The sequence below is a fragment of the Pseudorca crassidens genome, chromosome X (assembly GCF_039906515.1).
Source record: "Pseudorca crassidens isolate mPseCra1 chromosome X, mPseCra1.hap1, whole genome shotgun sequence".
Lineage (NCBI taxonomy): Eukaryota > Metazoa > Chordata > Mammalia > Artiodactyla > Delphinidae > Pseudorca > Pseudorca crassidens.
In genome coordinates, this window is record NC_090317.1 from 115,811,571 (window position 1) to 115,832,133 (window position 20,563).

The 20,563-nt window shown below is 33.4% G+C and overlaps 1 protein-coding gene across 6 annotated transcripts in view; it reads right to left on the reverse strand.

The window, feature by feature from the left end:
• The window catches only part of CNKSR2 (connector enhancer of kinase suppressor of Ras 2), a 258,125-nt gene that overhangs the window by 94,967 nt on the left and 142,595 nt on the right, over nucleotides 1-20,563 (reverse strand). For all 6 annotated transcript variants that reach the window (XM_067724238.1, XM_067724242.1, XM_067724241.1 and 3 more), the window contains 2 exons: nucleotides 14,068-14,201; nucleotides 8,712-8,923 (listed from right to left, as the gene is read on the reverse strand). In XM_067724238.1, coding sequence (XP_067580339.1) covers nucleotides 8,712-8,923; nucleotides 14,068-14,201 — 346 coding nt within the window. The remainder of the gene's footprint in view (nucleotides 1-8,711; nucleotides 8,924-14,067; nucleotides 14,202-20,563) is intronic.

Here is a 20,563-nt window from a genome sequence, read left to right on the forward strand (position 1 = left end):
CTACAATTAAAGCAAACTATTTTTAAAGATCTTAGTAAAAGCAGTATCTTGAAAATCTTATCAACCTATAGAAGACAGTCACCCCTTCTCATGAAAAGCGAAAAGGACAATGATTAAGACCCTCAATTGAAGACCCTCATTTGAAATAAACAAAACGACGTAATAACTTTATAATTCCTTTCACATATTTTTCTCTTTGGGATCATATTAGTCAGTGAAGTTAGAAAGAAAGGTAGAGATGAAAAACTTCACACACACCACAGTTAATTTCTTAGGATTTCACCGATAATTAGTTTTGGAGTCAGCCTCTGAATGTAGACTTTGAACTTCTATTTCAGTACTCTTTTCACTGCATTAAATTGCCTCAGTGATGAATTCAAGACCATTGCATTACACAAAAATCCAATTCATTTTTCTTCAAAAATAATTCACTGACATGTATGATAACTGCTTTTTAAAAAAGTATACTCCCAGCCAGTTTGCAACTCTTGCAAAAAGTTCTTAAAGGCTAGGCAAAGAACTAATGGAGGATCAGAACATAAACTGTAGATGTAACTGTATTTGTTGTCCATCCCTTAACAAAGATGGAAAATAAACTGGTTTGACATGATGTGTTATTTATAAAGTGATGCTAGGTTGTCATACTTTTAAATGGCTGTATGTTCTTTTAATTATTTCCTCTAATGTCTCCAGTCATTAAGATAATCAGTGTATAATTTTTAGTCATCTCTCTTTTAACAAGATTGGCTATAACACTTGACATTTTCTATCCCCAGGGTTCTATTTCCTTCATGATTCTAGCAAATTGTTTTGCAGTGATACCAGTAATTCTATGACGAGCCATGCACTGATCTTTCCAGTTAATATTTATTACTTTAGTTTGGACTTTCATCACAAATAAGATTTACTCTAGAAAATGGCTTTTCTGCACAATAAAAATGAAGATGACATTCGACAAGCTGTCTGCTGGGGCAGACTTCAAGTTAAGAATAGAGGCTTTTCCAAATGCTTATCTGTTAGGTCAGCTGTTTGCAACTTAAAACAAAGAAATTTTAGCATTGGTATATTGGTCTTTAAGAGGAGCTGCAACTCTATTTCAGCCTTTCCAAAATATATTCCATCAAACATTAGTTCCATTGGGAGGTTAATAAATATTTTGTGACCAAAACCAAAAAAGATGCAATGTACAAATACATGTGGGAAACAATAAGCTAACCCCAATTCAACAAGATTTTCAAAGCCTTTAGTATGCTAATGTGCATTTATTAATCTCCAAGAGGGGGATAAAATATGCAGAGCTTCCCAATCTTATTTAACCACGTAATCTCTTTCATTTACAAAGATTCTCTTTCAGAACTAGTGATCTGAAGAACGTACATAGGAAAATGCTGGATTACTTAAGCCACATTGTGATCTGAAAGCAGACACTAACCACTCTATTTAAATTTCACCTTGCTGCCATTTATTATATCTTTTTCCCATTGAGGGAAAGTGCATTCCGATTTCAACTAGGCACAATGAGTTCCCTCCTGTTCCAGGGGATGTCATGATTAGGTTTTCTACTATAGAGCAGGGTAAGTCATCTCAGATACTCACAACCTTATAGAGAATATGCTAAGTTTGAGTAAATGCAGGTCTATCCTTCCAGAGCAGTAAGTTCCCAGATCCTTTGAATAAAAAAAAGGCAATTGGTCCTATGTCATACAAGGGCTCTTTGATTTTCTAGTCACATACATCTGCTTCTGTATTCAATTTGTCTGCAACTGATTCTTCTTAATTTAGCTAGGGTTTCTCAACAGCAGCACTCTTGATGTTTTGGACTGGATCATTCTTTATTGTTGGGGGCTGTCCTATTCATTGTAGGATGTTTAGTAGCATCTTGGGCCTCTATTCACTAGATACCAGTAGCACCTCCACTCCCATTTATGACAACTACCAATGTCCCCAGAAATTGCCAAATGCCCCTAGGGGGCAATACTGACCCCAGTTGAGAATCTCTGAGTTGGACTGTTTCTATTCTTGGCTTTCCCATTTTGTCTTTAAGGGAAGCACTAATATCTTTGTGTTAATTCATTTGAAGAGTTTTTCTTTTCCTCTAATAGTTGCATCAGCTTTGCTGATTTGGTTTGCTAATCCCTCCTTTTTATCCACATATTAATACTCTGGAACTTTATTAAAAGTTTTTTTTTTTTTCTTAAGCTTACTGTTTTATCTATTACCTAGTACCTTCAATTCTTTCAGGGCAATCTGATCTTGCCAGGTTTCATTTCTTTGAAAGTCTCCAACTATTTAACTTATTTCACATATTATTTTCACTATCCTTTTTTAAAAGCAACTAATCTTAAACTTTAAAAAGGTGTGGGGTTTGAACTGTTTTCAAAATTTTGATGCTGAGAGGTTATAACTAGGCCCTTCTGCCTAGCATATGAGGTAGTGATTTCAATAACAGAACTTAAAAGAAGACTTGGATCACGAAGGTTTCTAGTGTTATGAGCTATTTGATGCTCTTCCTTCTACTTTTCAAAACCAAACCAAAAGAAACAAGCAAATTCTATATTTCTTTTAATTGGTATGATTTAAATGGCTGGTTATTTATTGGGTAGGTAGAGGGACCAAACTGAGGGAATACTTCCATTCCTTTTGTTCTTTATTAAGTCCCTCCACAGGAAAGGAGGAAGTGTTAATTTGATCCATCAGCACTTCAGAATCTTTGAGACACTTTTATTTATGAGCAGCAGTAATTTATTATGCCATTTAGGCACCATTTCTTGTAAGCATGGTTTCTTTTTTTTTTTTAAGTCTTTATTGAATTTGTTACAATATTGCTTCTGTTTTATGTTTTTTGGCCGTGAGGCATGTGGGATCTTAGCTCCCCGATCCAGGGATCGAATCCATACCCACTGCATTGGAAGGCGAAGTCTTAACCACTGGACCACCAGGGAAGTCCCTAGGCACCATTTCTTGAGTACTTTCTATGAGGCAAGACCAGTGCTAAGTACTTGAGATATAGTATCTCATTTAATGCTCATAAAAACACTAAAAGTAGTATTGCTATCCCATTTTACAGATAAGGAAACAAAAACACAGTGAGGCTAAGGCTCAATTACAAGGTCAATCAGTTATTAAAGGCCAAGCCTTGGCACCAAATTCAGGTCTATCTGACCTCAAAACTTATGCTCTATTTCTATCAGTAAAATTATACAAATTAAAGAAGAGTGCCTTCCCTAGGTGATTACTCTAATTTTTACATTAGGAACAGACTATTTTCTATTTCTATGCCAAAATATTGCTGAACTACTTTTCCATCAGTTACATGGTCCCTTATCACCATCACCTTGATATTCAAAATTATTTTGTGAAGCTCACTAACATGCAGTCTTTATGAGGTGTATTAAATAAGTCCAAAGGAATAAGAATTCCTGTGAGTATAGTACATATCTCATATTTCTGAATTTTTGATTCACTAATTTCTATTTCTATGTTTAGTTCTGCTTTGGAAGTAGTGCGTTTTACTTGAGCACAGAAATTTCTTGTGGTTAGAATCCCATTTTCTTTTCTCTCTAGCATAGCTGATGAATGACAGCTGAACTTTTATTTGATAAGAAAGATAATTTATATGCAAAAATCACAGGAAAGGGAACAAGCTTCTATTTGGAAATAAAGAAATGCAAATGTATTACGTGTACCTTTAAGAAATGTTTGAAATAATGTTATTAATTCTAATTTAACTGCCCAAAAGATAGAATGAAGTTGTAAGATAGAGAAAGGTGATTTTGAAGTATGAGAGACCCTGGAACCTTCAGACCATATCCCTACCTCACACTGATAAAACTCAGTTCACAGTATCACTGCCCATAAGTCCTTCACCATGCTACTGTTAAATCACTTCAAGCCATTTGCTATTCAAGTGGATAAAAGGGACATGGTATTTGGTTTTCTCTTGTCCCAACTACTCTGGTGGAAAATGTTCAGGTATAATATTACAGAAATTAATTTTCCTCAATGCACAGTGTGTACAAATAACATTTCTGAGGAGCACTTGTAAAATACCAACCTTGCATTCGTTCACGTGCTTTTTGTGAGGTCCTGGATTTTCAATAAATCAGAAAAGGTCTGAATTCCTTCAAACCAATACTATTCTATAATATTACTGTAAAAAATGTTTTTATCCTATTCTTATAAAATATGACCACTCACAACCACAAAGGAACTCAGCCAACTGTGTCTACCTTTTAGCAGGTTTCTATGCACAGAAATGTGCTATGATGGAACAGCAAGGGCAAGGAGTCTGTGAACAGTGAAAAGGGAAAGCTGATGGGAAATATTACCATTCTGAAAAGTTGCCAAGCAACTGATCTCACCAAATTTGAACCTTTGCCTTTGAAGCATGAGCAGATGAGACCAAATAGTTAGTGATTTAATGCTATCTTTTTTCACCCTTTTACTTTCACATTAAAGTTTCTTTTTTTTTTCTGAACTTTCTGTTTATTCACTCCATCTTATTCTTGAAAAACTTTTAAATGGCTCATATTATTATTATTTACCTGTTGAGATATTTCAGTTCTTTGTTTTTTTCCCTAGCTTTATTGAGGTATAATTGACAAATAAAAATTGCATATATTAACATGATGATTTGATATTATATGTAAACATTGTGAAATGATTACCACAATCAAGCTATTTAACACATCTATCATCTCAAATAGTTACCCTTTTTTTGTGGTAAAAACACTCAAGATCTATTTTCTCAGCAACATTAAAGTCTCTATGTAATAATGACAACAGTGAAAAGAAATATCTAGCACATACTGGGCACTTTCTAGGCAATTTACAGTGTGTTGTCATTAAATTCTAACAGAAAGTCTATGAGACAGATATTATCATCTTCATTTAACAAATGAGAAAACTGAGGCCTTGAGTAACATTCCTAAGGTCACACTGGACTAATTAGATGGCAGTCAGGATTACCAAGTATGGCTGATGATAAAGTCAATGCCAGCGATCACTAATCTAGGTTGCCTCACCTACTATATCTGTATTTCCAGAAATCATTCTTGTTTATTGTTTTAGGAAAGTAAAACCTATTATATGCTCTCTCATTTAAAAAGGGCATACACATTGTTGCTAACTGTACCCCTCAATTTAGCTATCTTTTCCTAAGGTGTGTTAAGGCCATGTCTATATAAATGCATGTTTATTATAGTGTCAGGAAATACAAAACATATAGAAAAACATATTCGAACAGATCTAGTTCTGCTTGCCTGAAATCAAATGCTTGAATTTGGAAGGGGTAATGAAATTTTTGGAAATTATTTCCCTACACTTTTGCAAATTATTTTCATAATAGTTAGCTATCCAGTACCACTGGTAGAGTCAACAAATATCCATGGGTATTTAATCCCAGCTCTACCACTTACTAGTTGGGTAAGTTATTTAACCCATCTGTAAAGTGAGGATTCTATTAGTATCTACCTCACAGGGTTAATGACTTTTAAATGCTTAGAAGAGTGCCTGGCATACATAAATCTCAACAGGTATTATTTACTTATTTTCTAGACGGGCCATCCACTGTCTATCCATACTGTATCTTACAGCTTAGGGCAAATAACTAATTTTTTACTTCACTCTTAGCCACAAAGAGTGGGTTCATGATATAAAATGAGAACTTTGGTTAATCAATACATTTTAAAGCTCTCAATTAGGATATTTTCAAGTATTTTTCTTTCCATCTGTTTCTATGTCACAGTGTCTAATAGCAGAGCTTCCCTAAATATTTTTGTCTTATATATCTATCATATGAATGAAACCAAAAGCACACACTAAAAACTGTATCATGGGGCTTCCCTGGTGGCGCAGTGGTTGAGAGTCCCCCTGCCGATGCAGGGGACACGGGCTCGTGCCCCGGTCCGGGAAGATCCCACATGCCGCGGAGCGGCTGGGCCCGTGAGCCATGGCCGCTGAGCCTGCATGTCCGGAGCCTGTGCTCCGCAATGGGAGAGGCCATAACAGTGAGAGGCCCGCGTATCGCAAACAAACAAACAAACAAAAAAACTGTATCATGTTTCTCCTTTGCTTCTCAAAATCCTATTCAGACTCTTATAACTCTAAACCTCTTTGAGTAAACAGGTAAGCTGGGAAGTTAATAGGTAGTAATGGTGACTAAGTCCACATACTTGAAGATAAGGGTATTTGTAACTAAGAGATAAGTTGAACACTGTAAGGCTAAAGGACTTATACAATGCCTTTTAAGGTATTACACAAGTGCTAACAGGTTAAATTACTGTCATTTTCAGAAAATATAAAATGTGGACTTTTTTTGTAACTTCAGGGTTTTTTTTGTTTTCAATATACTTCAGCAGGATCAAGTATTTCATTATCATTGTTTTTAAATCCAAGAGAATATTGTCACACTTGGGGGTCCATGTAATGGGACCATTTTATAGGTTAAATAAAGAAGTTGTCATCAATTATTGCTTATTAAGGTTTGAAGTTACTTGGGACCTTTAGGGTCTGGGCTGGGAGATTTATATAAACCCTCAGATCTCAGACCTAGGTTTGAGAAGGTGTCAGGTATTTAGTGGGGATAACCAGCATTTAGAAACCCTGGATAATGACTATTCATCATTTAAAACTCAAGCATAAATGTCACTTTTATTTATGTGACTTCCCAGGAAGACTCTGGGGCTTCAGCTCCCAGGCTACTGCAGCACTCTGTTCACACCTTCTTACTTACCTAAAGTGGCTGCACTGCATCTCTTTGTTTTTTCCCTCTGCATTGTGACTGCCTTCCAGGGAAGATTTATGTTTTATTCATCTTTGCATCCCAAGTGCCTGGCTGACCTGATGCACACAACTAATATTAGCTGAATGAGTTAACAAATGAATTAATCTTTGGGAATACTATGGCCACAAATTCACGTATGTGAAAGGTAAGTTTTATTATTTAAGAGCTGATTTTAAAAAGGTAAATATACATTCAACTGCTAGCTACCTGGAACAACTTTCAAGTTGTGCCAGGGAATCTCTACTGAAGTATCTATAAGTATCTCTAGTGAAAGTTCAGACTATATGACCAAAAGTAAAAGAACTTTTGCTTTTACTTCGTTATCCCTCTTTTAAGCATATATACATTTCTTTTCTCCTAAGTGGTTTATAAAAGTATATCAAGAATTTAAAGGATATCTACTTTTTCTAAAATTTAAATGGTATTCTATTTTATTGGAAGAGATATGATCTGTGGAACATGATAGCACTAGGTGCTTTAAACCATAGTTTGAAGGAACTAAGAATTCAGAGCCATTTAAGTAAGAACTTAGTAAACTATTTTTTTATAAAGCTGTCAATAATCAACTTCATCTGGTGACTATAAGTTCCCCTTAAATTAAACATTCTTATCTACTTCAACACAAGTAGAAAATAGCCAGAAAATTCTGGGACATAACAAAAGAAGAGTTGCTATACATTAATGCCTATCCAATAATAGGTAGTCAATAATTACTTGTGCAACGAATTAACAAAAATAAAAATCTCATGTGATGGGGGGCAGGGGCAGGGATAAAAAGATGGCAGGCCTCTATACTGCAGAGGTTTACAATATAATAGTGGAGAAAAGCAAAGGTACAAATACCTTCAATTTATGACAGTTCAAAATAAGTGCCACCAGAGTAGTATAATTGAGGAGGAGCACATGATAAAACAGCACATGTACAGAGAATAACACAAAGCAAGATAGGTATGGTTCCTATTATTTAGGATCGTTTTGGCCAAAACTTTTCATACATAATTATTACCAAAGAGCTGTAAGGAAACAGGGCGTGGGTAATAACGTAGGTAATCTTTCGGAACCACAGGAGGGAGGCATATGGCCATAGTGAAAAAGTAAGGGAGGCAGGTGGAAAGAGAAAGTTAGAAACAACTTTCCTTCTGCTCAGCTCCCACTGATCAAGTCTGGACTAATCAGCAAGGATCCTGCCCTTCCCCCAAAACTGAAAAGGATGGAGCATAGAATTCCAGTTCAATACACTCATTCTTGCAATAGGACCATAGGTGTTACTACTTTAACTTTAGGCAACTTTATCTGCAAATCTTACAGCTACACTATATCAATTTTTAAGTATTTGTGACTGGGTTACTTTCTGGGTCATGCATGGAAAAACAGGAGTCAGATAAAAAATCCTGGGACATGGTAACTCTAGGCCCATCTTTGCTTTAAATACATTATGTCCTTCCTATTTAAAATCCACTCAAAATTTACAGCTTCTTATAAAAAACAAAAATTGAGATGAGATTTTACCCAGAAAAGTCCATCTAAAGATTTTTTAATACCTGAGAAATAAGGAAATTTTATTTTAAATAAGTTATGTTAACAGTAAATATTCATTAAAAAAACGGGAAAAAAACCCTTGAACTAGTCCAGTTTGGCAACACCTGATCTACAAAAATTACATGTGAGTCAAAAAGGTTTCCGTAAATCATTAATGAGTTAAAATGCTACCTACTATTCTTGCTTATTTTTGGAAAACCTGGAATAAATTTTAATGTCATGCCTCATATTGTTGAGATTCCACTTGGAAGCACACGACAGACACAGATCAATTATAAAGATTCAAAAGCTATCAAGTAATTTTCACAACCCAAAAGCCTAGGAAAAGAAATTGAGATTCCCATACCAGACATAAGCTCTTTCATCAATGTAAGAGAAGAACTCTTACCATAAGTTGGGGTGCTTTCTCGTCTTCCTTGACTACTTGATCTTCCCTTTTCATATTCATAACAATACAAGACAGTATCTTCCTCCACAATATTAAACCTCTTTCGATATTCCTGATCCAGAAATGAATTTGGTGATTCAGATCCCTTATGCACTGGCTTGCCCACCATGTGTCCTCTGAGGTCTTCACAAGGAAGGTTTCCTTTTTCATCCCTAAAGAGATGGTAAAGGAGAAGGATGTAGAAAAGTGTTACAGTGGTAAAAGGACAGAGACAGTCTAAAGTAGTAATAATGTCCTTCCTATATATCTTCTGATCTTTCCAAACTTTCTTTGAGGTTTATAGGGCAACTTTGAATTATTCCTGTTTTGCAGGAAAAAAAAATGCCAAGGCTCAGAGAGGTTAAATGACTAGCCTAAAGGTTACACAGCTAGACATAGCCCATGGATCTTCTAACTCCTGCTCTAGTCCATGTTCAATACTATGGCACATAAAAGACATCATCTTAGCTCATAAATTCCTTTTAGTGCTTAAGAAAGTAGGTATAATGTTAACAGTGCTAACAATGTAGCTTTCTTCTGCCAGTTTATCTAATTGATTCATGGTAATATTTGCACTGCTTAAAAACAAAGATGTATTTAAGAACTGTCACTTCTGTGAGGGTACTGTGACCTTAAGAACTAAGTTAGCACTATATAAACTGGTGTTGTAAGAATTTCAAACAGCTTGTTATTAATTTAAAATAAACCTTAATGAAAAGAATTATTCTCTGTATTTAAACTGTATTATCTCATTTAATAGTAAAAAAAGATATGTTCATGGAACTCATTCTAAATGGATATATCAAAATTTAATTACACATCAGCAACATTTCTTGTGGAGAAACCTTACCATATATAGAGTTTAAGAATGGGATTTAAGATGATGGCAAGTTGATTTTTTTTTCTATAGGATTCTGAAGTGAAAAATCTCTAATTTAAATTTATGGGATCCCTAAAACTGTTACTCACACATAGTAAATATTAATCACACAGCCCAGGTGACTGGGACAATAATTTGGTAGAAATATTCCATTTAGGATTAGTTAAAATGAACCTTGCTTATTTTATGATAATTTCACTGACTAGCTATAAAATTTCTGTTAGAAAAGCTCATATTCTAGAACATGACTATGGATGTAAATGCAACGTTTCTTTCCTTGTTGATCACTAATTTTATTTCTTCCTAGTTCTTGTTTCCAGTTCTACCCTAAACAGTGCCATGAATACTATCAAACCAGATAAAATTTAATTTTAAGTGCCAAGACTGAAATCTTAAATCCACAGAATAAACTGAATTATAACAAGACAGATAAAAATAACAAATTTATAAGTGACCTATTAAGTCTTATGAGATGGTGATGAGCTTATAAAGCTAATGTCAATTCTAAAATATGAGTTTCAGTTCACCAAAAATATTATACTTTTATACTACAGTATACTATACTTCTCTCTCAGTATACAAATGTCGAGGTTGGGTTTGTCCAAATGAAGAGAACTATATTCCTATTATTTGAACTATGTAGAAAGTAGTAAATAATATTCTCAAGACTGACTGAATCAGAAAGCTGTCACTCTTTTATTTTTTTTTATTTTTTTACATCTTTATTGGAGTATAATTGCTTTACAATGGTGTGTTAGTTTCTGCTTTATAACAAAGTGAATCAATTATACATATACATATGTTCCCATATCTCGTCCCTCTTGTGTCTCCCTCCCTCCCACCCTCCCTATCTCACCCCTCTAGGTGGTCACAAAGCACTGAGTTGATCTCCCTGTGCTATGCGGCTGCTTCCCACTAGCTATCCTATTTTACGTTTGGTAGTGTATATATGTCCATGCCACTCTCCCTCTTTGCCACAGCTTACCCTTCCCCCTCCCCATATCCTCAAGTCCATTCTCTAGTAGGTCTGTGTCTTTATTCCCGTCTTACCCCTAGGTTCTTCATGACATTTTTTCCCCTTAAATTCCATATATATGTGTTAGCATACGGTATTTGTCTTTCTCTTTCTGACTTACTTCACTCTGTATGACAGACTCTAGGTCTATCTACCTCACTACAAATAGCTCAATTTTGTTTCTTTTTATGGCTGCGTAATATTCCATTGTATAAATAAAAGTATTGCTTATTACCAAATTGTAACTATGAAAGCTAGTTCTTAGGCAACACAAAGAAAATAAATATAAAATCCAGGCACAATTTTATTTTTGGCTAGCTAAAAACTTTTCCTTAACAAATTGCCTGGTGCTTTTTGTTAGCTAGTCCTCTAGCAAAAAGAAACTGACACTGCAATTAGCTTGGAAACAGTCCTAATGAACTTGGGGCACTGGGGAAGGTTATGCCTATCCATAAATGGGCAGACGTTTCTGCCAGGCCTGTGACATGAATGTTAATGCAGCTGAGATCAGAGGGTGATTCAGCCCTAGTTAATTCACCATGCTCTACTTATAAGGACACACCCTGTGGTAGAAAATGGGAAGGGCTGGTATTCCTTATCTATAATGGTATGAGAGGCCTTCTACCAACAAAGAAGATTTATTAGACATGTCTATATGGGATGCATTCAATAAAGTTGAATTAAGAAAAGTACAGATCAAAACCAAACTTTGCAGTAGAATGAATTGATACATGTATTGCGTATATAAGTGGGTGTGGCTATGTGTATATGTACTCACATTATGAGACCCTGAATAACTCAACATATTAATTTGTACTGCTATAAAAATTTTCTTAATGTTATACATCTATACATATATATAATAAATCTACACTTTTGCTCTAAAAAGGATTTAAGGGAACAGATGGAAAGTTAGAGCACTGCTTCACTGGACTATCTTTATATTTAATGGCTCACAGTAAAATTAATACGAGAAATTAGTATTTAAACTTCACAGTTGTGCAAGACCTATAAATTCTTGGTTTTCATGACAGAAAAAGAAATTTGGTTAAGTATAAAAGTTCACTGCATACTATGATAACGAAATTGTATACAGTCATATAATAAAAAACTGACCAAATTTCACTCACTTCACATACATGAGTGTTTTCTCTTTTAAAGAAAAAGTCACTTTTGCAATCACATTCTTTTTCTGGAATAAATGTGTTCAAAGAATTATAATCACATGAAAAAAAGTCTACCTAATTTGACAACCAGTCCTACCATTTTTAAGGTTTTTTGGTTTTAAGATGAGAAAGCTTTTATTATTTACAATTCAAATTATCACCCAAATGCCTATCCTACATAAACAAAAGTTTTTAATGTAGGAAAAAATAAACGTTCAGATGAGTTAAATTAGGTGAGCCTCATTCATCCTCAAAATGAGAAAAAAAAAAAGCCACAGCTGTACCTATAAAAGAATGACAAATGCAAAAAGTTTTATGACTATAACTTCAAATCAAACCAGAAAATGCAGATAATTTATATGAGGCTGTGGTACAAAGGGAGTCTCGTGCACATATTTTCTAACTGGGCTATATCAAACGATTGTGTGACTAGGTAACTAATAATCTGACTCAAAAACATTTAGAACATTCTGTTAAATTACACACTAGACTAAGAATCAATTAAGGCGACAGATAATACCCTACTTATGAATTTTACTGAAAAGTATGGAACGTTCAAGCAATACTACCAAAACAAGTACCACTATGCTGATACTTCAATCTCTTGCATTCTCCTGTTTTTGTAAACAGCATGTTTAAAGCTTTTTATTGACTTCAATATATTGCCTTCATCATATCTGCACCACACTTAGAGGACAGAACTGGATTCTTTAACTCCTTTGTCTTCTGAAGTACATTTTAAATACATTCTGTCTAGGAAATACTCTCTTTATTACAAGTTCCTCCCTATCCAAGAGACAAGGAAAGAACATCAAAGAACCGCAGAGACTTGCTAAAAATAATTTTCTGGTGTTTATCTGTACATGTAGCCCTCTGAAGAATAAGGTCTTTTAAATAATCATTTGCACTGAAATAAAAATCTTTCCCATTAAAATGAAAACAAACCAAAAGATTCATTTTCTATTTGAAACACACATGGTTTTATTGCTCCTCTTACAAGCGTATTCAAAAAGTCTGATACTATCTTAATAGATTAAAATTCAACTTGAATTTGACTAGGATATCAGATGATTTTGTACATCTGATTGTAAATTTAACATGACTGTAAATTATATATTAGAACGATTTTTGAAACGCCAGCTTAGTAAATTGTATCTTCTCACAAACCATGTTCTCACAACCACATTTAATTCTCAAAAAAAGACCTAAAATGTTAATAAAATTGACTGCAGTTTTATTAGTAGATGACAACACAGTATTTGCAGACATGCCAATGTTGTCATGTAGCATTTAGATGGTAAAACGTCAGTACCATCATAACCAACAGAATGAAACATTAGGTATACTAAAGTGAAGAATAGTGAAAATTAATTAAAACAAGGAATTCCAGTACTTTTATTTATTAAAGAATTTTAATATTAAGTATAGCTTGGAAACAAGAGACCTTAAATTATTGTTTTTGAATGACTGCACAACTAATTTAAAAACTGAATCAAAATACTTTGTGATTGGTATTAATTATCCCCATTTAGTGCTGGCCCTTTTCCATAATTTTTGTATTCCACAAGGCTGGAAATCATAATGCTTTTGGACAAAATGCATGATGGCACAAAGTTATAGTCTTCCACCTGCCAAGAATTTCAAATAGGAATTTGGAACATGAAATGGAGATACAGCCTCCAGAAATCTGAAAATAGACTTTAAAGGCAACTCATTCTCTTGCAAACTCTCTCTACTTTCTGAAAGAAACATTAATGAACTAACCAAGTGGAAACTGTAGAGACAGAGGTATTGGGGGAAGAAACACTCTCCCTCATCATCATCCAAGAAAAAAAAATCTTCCTCATTACATACATTTAAGAAAGCATAGAAGTTATCTCTAACTTTCTCTTTTAGAAATAAAGTATGAAATGCTTCAAAGTAACTTGAGATTTCCTGTGGCTTCTTACCAAAGAGCCTCACTTATTTTTTACTTACTAAAATAATCCTAGCTGCTATTTTATATTAGTTTCCTATTATGAGATAATGCTTATAAGATATTTAATGTAGAGTGTTTAATACAAATTAGTTATTGTTATTGTTATTATTAACTAGAGTACAGTCTCTATAAGGCAATGATTTCCCAGAATGTGCTCAGAATTCTTAACTGAGAAAATATTCAAGGTGTTTCGTGAGAATTTACTTCACAGTTTACGTGCACTTAGGTTAGTTTTTAGCTAGAAGCTACGTAGAACAACATGATGGTTAGTTTTATACCTGGGAATATACGGTTCTGCAGGAGGAGGGGGAATGTAGAGATCCTGGAGGGCGGAACTGTCTCTTTTGGTGGGTGTACTGATGGTGCTGGAAGGCGTGGCAACGCTGCTTGTGGGACTTCTAGGTATAAGAGGCTGGTTAAAATGAAAAAGAAAATACATACGCACACAAACAACACACAAAACAACAACAACAATGACAATAAATAGTTATCATTTTTAAATGATCTATTTCTACAAAGTTTTTGAACTTGGCTGAAATCAAGAAGCATGCTATTTAACACATGGATATTCCTTTGAGTCTCCAAAAACAAAAAAATTTATCGCTTTAGAGCTTTTCACTTAGTTCCTAACTCACCTTATTGTACGGCATAACTGCGTAAAAGCTATTTATAAGGTAAATCTATCATGCAGTGTTTCATAATGGGGAGATTTATCTCACAGTCAGAAACATATTTAAATTTGCTTTGTTAGAATCCCACTTTTGAAAGAAAGATAATAAAGAGTAACTTCCCAATAAATTAGTTCACTCACATCCTGACTGGTGTACAAGAATGATAATTCATATCGTTTCCCAAAAAAGATACATTACACTCCTAAGTCAGTAGAATGTGACAGATTCTCAAAAAAGTTTACAAAAATGGAGTATGAAAGGCCAATACGAGAGAATATTTTCTAGGAAAATGTACTTTTTTCATAAATATAAACAATACTGTCTTCTCCAAGTCATTTTATGGTACATCTTCAAAAGTATGGTGATTAGTGTGACACAATCATTTCATTTTTCATAGGCACACACATTTACCATTGTTTGAAATAATTTTTAGTTGCATACCTATAGATCTCATTTTCATGCCTGTATTTACGTATTAAATAAGTTTTTTAAAAAATTAAGATTCTCTATATACTGAATTAAGCAATACATCAGGATGCATTAACTTACGAGCACTCCCAATTCTAAACGTCACAGCATTTGGAAATGATATTGTGGTTTGAGAAATTATTCTAAAGTGAAACTAAAATTCACAAATTTTCACGTTTATCTTACAGATCTTACTGCTTAGCTACATATACAATAACATATTAAAAAATAAGAACTTTAATGCAATCGCAAACAAAAATAATGATCACAAAATTAACTGTATCTTCACATGATAAGATGTTGCCATTTCAGCCAGTATGAAAACACTTTTTAGCATATCTATAATAGACCCATAGTTCTATTACTTTAACACGTATTGCTGGACACTCAAAAAATGGCATAGTACAACTATTTTATATTGTGACAATACTTTTGTACAGATAAACAAAATTTGTTCAAAAATCCAAGCATAAATACAATGTACAATGTAGGTCACTGGGGTAGGCTACATAGTTTATGACTCAGTTCATGGTTTTTGACCTTCCTTTTTACACAGCTCACCTTAATAGCTTGAAATCACACATCCTGCCAAAATGACGGTTAAGTTTTAATCTATGTGAAATAGAAATTAAAGAAAGAGAGAGAGAAGGGAAAAATAATTGATAATTTATTTTGGGACTCTACAGTATTCTATCTTATATGATGTAAAAAAATAGTCAGGAAGTTTACATGTTGAGGAATTTTGATATATTTTGAAAGTACACAGTAAAGACTATTATGTTTAACTATGCTGATTTGGAATAGCATCCAGTTAAACTATGCGTGTCTTTTAGAAACAAAAATTTTGGCAATGGGAAATCCTGAAATTTATATAGGTAATCAGGAGTTACCTGTATAGATGAACACCATGAAGCCTGAGGAAATAAAGAATTATATTCTTTCTAAGGATGTATTACATGCCTCTACAACAGACCTTTGAATGATAGGACCTTTTTTTTTTTAACTGGAGTAAAATTGCTTTACAATGTTGTGTTAGTTTCTGTTGTACATTGAAGTGAATCAGCTATATGTATACCTATATCCCCTCCTTCTTGGGCCTCCCTCCCACTCCCCCTCCATCCCACCCATCTAGGTCGTCACGGAGCACCGAGCTGAGCTCCCTGTACTATACAGCAGGTTCCCACTAGCTACCTATTTTACACATGGTAATATATTTATGAGGTTTGATAGGACCTTTAGATCAAGTGTGATCTGTGATGTGACTCTGTTTATCATTGTTTCCTCTCTGTCAGGACATCTTGGTATTAAATACAAATGACATTAAAGAACAAGTCTAACCAAAATTTAATCATTATAGAAATGTAAAGAAAACATTCATTACACAGTACATTTCTTGCCAAAACTTTCTGTAACAGATGCACTGTGAGAGAAAAACTTATATTCAGTATGCTTTTAAAATGCTCTAATATGCTCTTATTTTAAAATATCCTAACACTACAAGTGAACTTAAAAACAAGTTCTAAAAACACAAGCATTAAAAAAAATAATCTAACAAATTTTTATTCTCTTTCTTCTTTTCTAGGGTCACTACTTCTATTTTGAAGACTTCTCTCCTTTTATTTTACCACCTGTAGAACTAAAGGTAATTTCTCCTGGTTAGTACCTATCCCTGCCCTCCCCAAACAAAGAGGAAGGAAGGAAGGAAGGAAAAAAGGAAAAAAGGAGAAGTAGTAGTCAATGATTACAAGTATATTTTAAATACCTCTGAAGTGTGAGGTAAGGACCAACAAAATATTTTATTCTGTCTGGACTATTACCAGAATTGTCTGTTTAGGGTACTTGTTCCTTCCCCTTCCAGGAAGTTTAAATATTAGCCTTGTCAACTTCCTTCAAATTGATATTTTCTCTAGGTTTCTATTTTCAACACGGAGTTGCTATTAATGTCCTCAGTTAACACAGTTAGTTAAATTAGCAAAAATGTAGAAGAAAAAGACTCTTAGATAGGCTTAAACAGATAACAGGTTTGATTGTGCCAGCTGGTTCAATTAATTGAAGCGGTTGAAAAAAACAACTTCTTTCAGAGAAAGAAGAAATTAGTCAATCCTGTTGTTTAACTCTTACTGGCTAGTTATTTTATTAACTGGTAAATCACAGAAACCATTTAAACTGGTTTATCATGCAGATATCATCTGGCTAATCAAGTATGCCTGTACTAAGTAAAACACATAGTAAATACTAAATATATTCATTGTATTTTTGTCTACTAATTGTACTATTTTTGTCAAGCTAATCCAAGCTAAAAAGTAAACATTATTCTTGAGAATCTCATCTAAAAAAAGACATTAGGCAATGGAAAAATAAAATATGGTAAAATAGAAGCTTCATGGGAAAATGGAAATAGCTACTTAACCCCAAAGGAAATTTGTGATAATTTAAAATTATAATGTCTTAAAAATGTTCTAACTCTGGACAAGAATTGAAAGGGTACAAAATTAAATGACTAAAAGAATGAAGAAGGCATTAAAGAATATTAGAAAGATAGGCAAAATGTGACTAAATCAAGCACAGAATAAATGATGCTATTAGCTGAAATTATCAGTGAGAAATTCCTAGTTGTAACAAGTGCCATTAAAATTACACCTATTACTGATAACCAACAAGTACGTGAAAATACACAAAAAGTGACAAATACAGCCTCCCTCAAATCAAAAAAGTTCTCAGCATTTAATTCAAAATTTAATAGACATATGCCTTAGTTTCAGAAAAAATACCTAAATATGTAAGTATAATAGTGCAGAAGGATAGTTCTTCCTACGCTGGTAACATTTAGTTTTAATCATTTCTTCATAACATAGTATAAGAAAAGTAGTTACCGTTGTACTATAAAGAATTTCCAATATAAGGGAAAAAAATAGAATTAAAGGGTAATATTTTTTATTTTACCACTTTGCCTTTTGATTCTTTCTCTTAACTGGTAAAATCTGCACAGGAAGAGAATTAAGAGCTTTCATCGCTTATGGATAAAATACAAGGGTATTTTAAGACTGCATCTTCTTACTCAAGTAAGCATGAAGCTTCAGTATAACTCGATCCACTACGGTATGCAATCAAGTATGATATGGATCCATTTTGGATTCTATCCAAGAGGATTTATTTCCTGGAAAGACCTTGCCATAAAACTTATTTTTCATATCTAAATGGTCCTACTGACATAGAGTTTTCCTTCCAGATTCAATGAGGCTCCAACAGGGAGGACATATTTTGCACATATGTTGTTACTCTTCTAAAATAAATCTATGATAGATTTTGGGGGCACTGGCATGCATCTCTTAAAATATCCAAATCCTAAATAAAATGATCATATGCATCTCTTCAAATATACATTTATAACCTTAGGTCAATTAATGATAACTTACTACTGTGAACAGGACTCAGAAATTCATTAGGTTACGTACACATACATTTTTCATATTGTCCATTTAAACTATATAAATACCTTCAAATTGTATCCCACAATATGGTACGGCACAAATCTTCCTCTGAATCATGAGTGATGACTCACTATAGTGATAATATTCTACTCATCCAGTTTAAACATCATCAGGAGACTGTGATTATTATAAAATAAAATTTTCAGCTTTGGAAAGGGATCACTGAAATCTCACATTAAATCCTCTGATGGCTCAGGTCTTTTCCTTGTGTCCCCGATTCTAACATCTCTAAGGTAACTGAGCACACCTGGAAGGTATTAATGTACCTCTGAAAACACTATGGTTTTAAAGACTATGAGAAAAGAACGTCTATACCTTAAAAACTACATCTGATATTAAAGGTTTTATTTGAAACAATTTACATTTTAACAACTCTTGGCAAGCATATCTTAATTTAGTTGTCCCTCTATCTGGTAAGTGACCCAGCTTTCACAGAGCTATATAAAGTCTTGAATGAAACCAATGACATAAAGACAGCCCCCATGTTAAAGATTAAAACGGTGCGTTACACATTATGTAGTTATCTCTAAAATTCACTAATGCAAATATCACAAAGAGTTTGCTTTGTCTTCCAGGGGGAAAATACTCATTGAAATATGAATGATTACATCAAGTATAAAACCTGGCCATTTAGTTTATTCACTCTTGGGAATAAGCACAGACTCAAATGGATCACAATATCCCATTATTCTAGCACAGAATATTCACACAAGTCCTTATTCAGTTCAAACACGTTTTTATTATAATTCCCAATACAAGTACCAAAATATTGTTTTATGTTAGCAACTCTGAGTCATCTAAACAAATGCTCCAGAGAAAATGTATTCTGGATTTTGGGAGGCAAGAAGTTGCATACAAACTTGTAAATTTCTTGACCATGTAAAGAATGTTAGATCTAATTTGGAAAATTATTGGGCATAATTTTTCCTGGGTAAGCTTTTCTTAAGTAGTAAATTATGTGAAAAGAGCTTAAGCAAGAGAAACACTTGTATTCAAAATTCTCGCACTCAGTTTTTTCACAGCTTTTTCTAGAATCCAAGGTTATAAATACAAAAGATTTGAGTCTTCTTTTTTAAGCATGTAACCTTCCCTTTCCTATCAGACTACAAAGAAAACAAACATTTTTTCCAAGCATATATTTGATCAGGAAGCTATATCTATATAAGTTAAAAATAGATATATGGGCCTAAAAGTAAGTATGTAGTTAACCAATGTACAACTAATATAGACTTTAGAGTCACACTACAAAATGGCTTTTTCCAATTAATCATCAAAATTTGCACATTGTACTGAAACTACCATTAGTGTATTTATTGCTGTCCACTCTTATTGGCATAGTTGATACTGCAACATTAAAACTGGACTTGCAATTTTTTCAATTTACAGTAAGCATTTTTAGGAAATTAACTAAAGAAATAGGAAGCTAAAGAACAAAGAAACTAAAAATAATTTTTCATCTTAGGTGATTATTTGTAGTCAGTGTTAACATTTTGAAAGCATGTGGTTGAAAAACACAAATGTGATTTAGATCCTTTAATTAATTTGCTTAAACACTGGTGAACAAAAATGTAATGTGACAATTGCTTGCAGCTATTTACTAATTTGAGCATGTAAAACATATAATTGTTTCTGCCTCCCAGTCAGCACATTACATTTTTAGTTAAAACTTATTTTCTTCTCGTGTCATATCTAATATTACTTGTCTTCCTCTTCAAAACATGCTTTTAAAACAAAACTCTCAGAAACATATAAACTTTGCTACCAATGTTTTTTTCAGTCACCCCAACCTATAACTTTGATATTAAAATAAATTTTATTATTGCTTACGTTTTTTATTTTTACAGAATGACTTTAACCATTCATATCTATATGTATTTGAAATGTAACAATCAATTAATGTTCTTCAGTCGTTACACCAGTTGAAAGACAAAATTGACTCCTATAACTATTTGCTTTCCATTTCTTTTTCTGCTCAAATTTATTTAATTTAAATATCCTGTAAAAATGGCATCAAGGTAATGCTAAGCAATAAAATTTAAAGTGAAAAGCACAAAAACCACACAAGAAACTATCACATCGATTTAAGAGACTTATGGATTAGAACAGTTTAGGAGCAATTCTAATGATACAGCTTTATATCATTT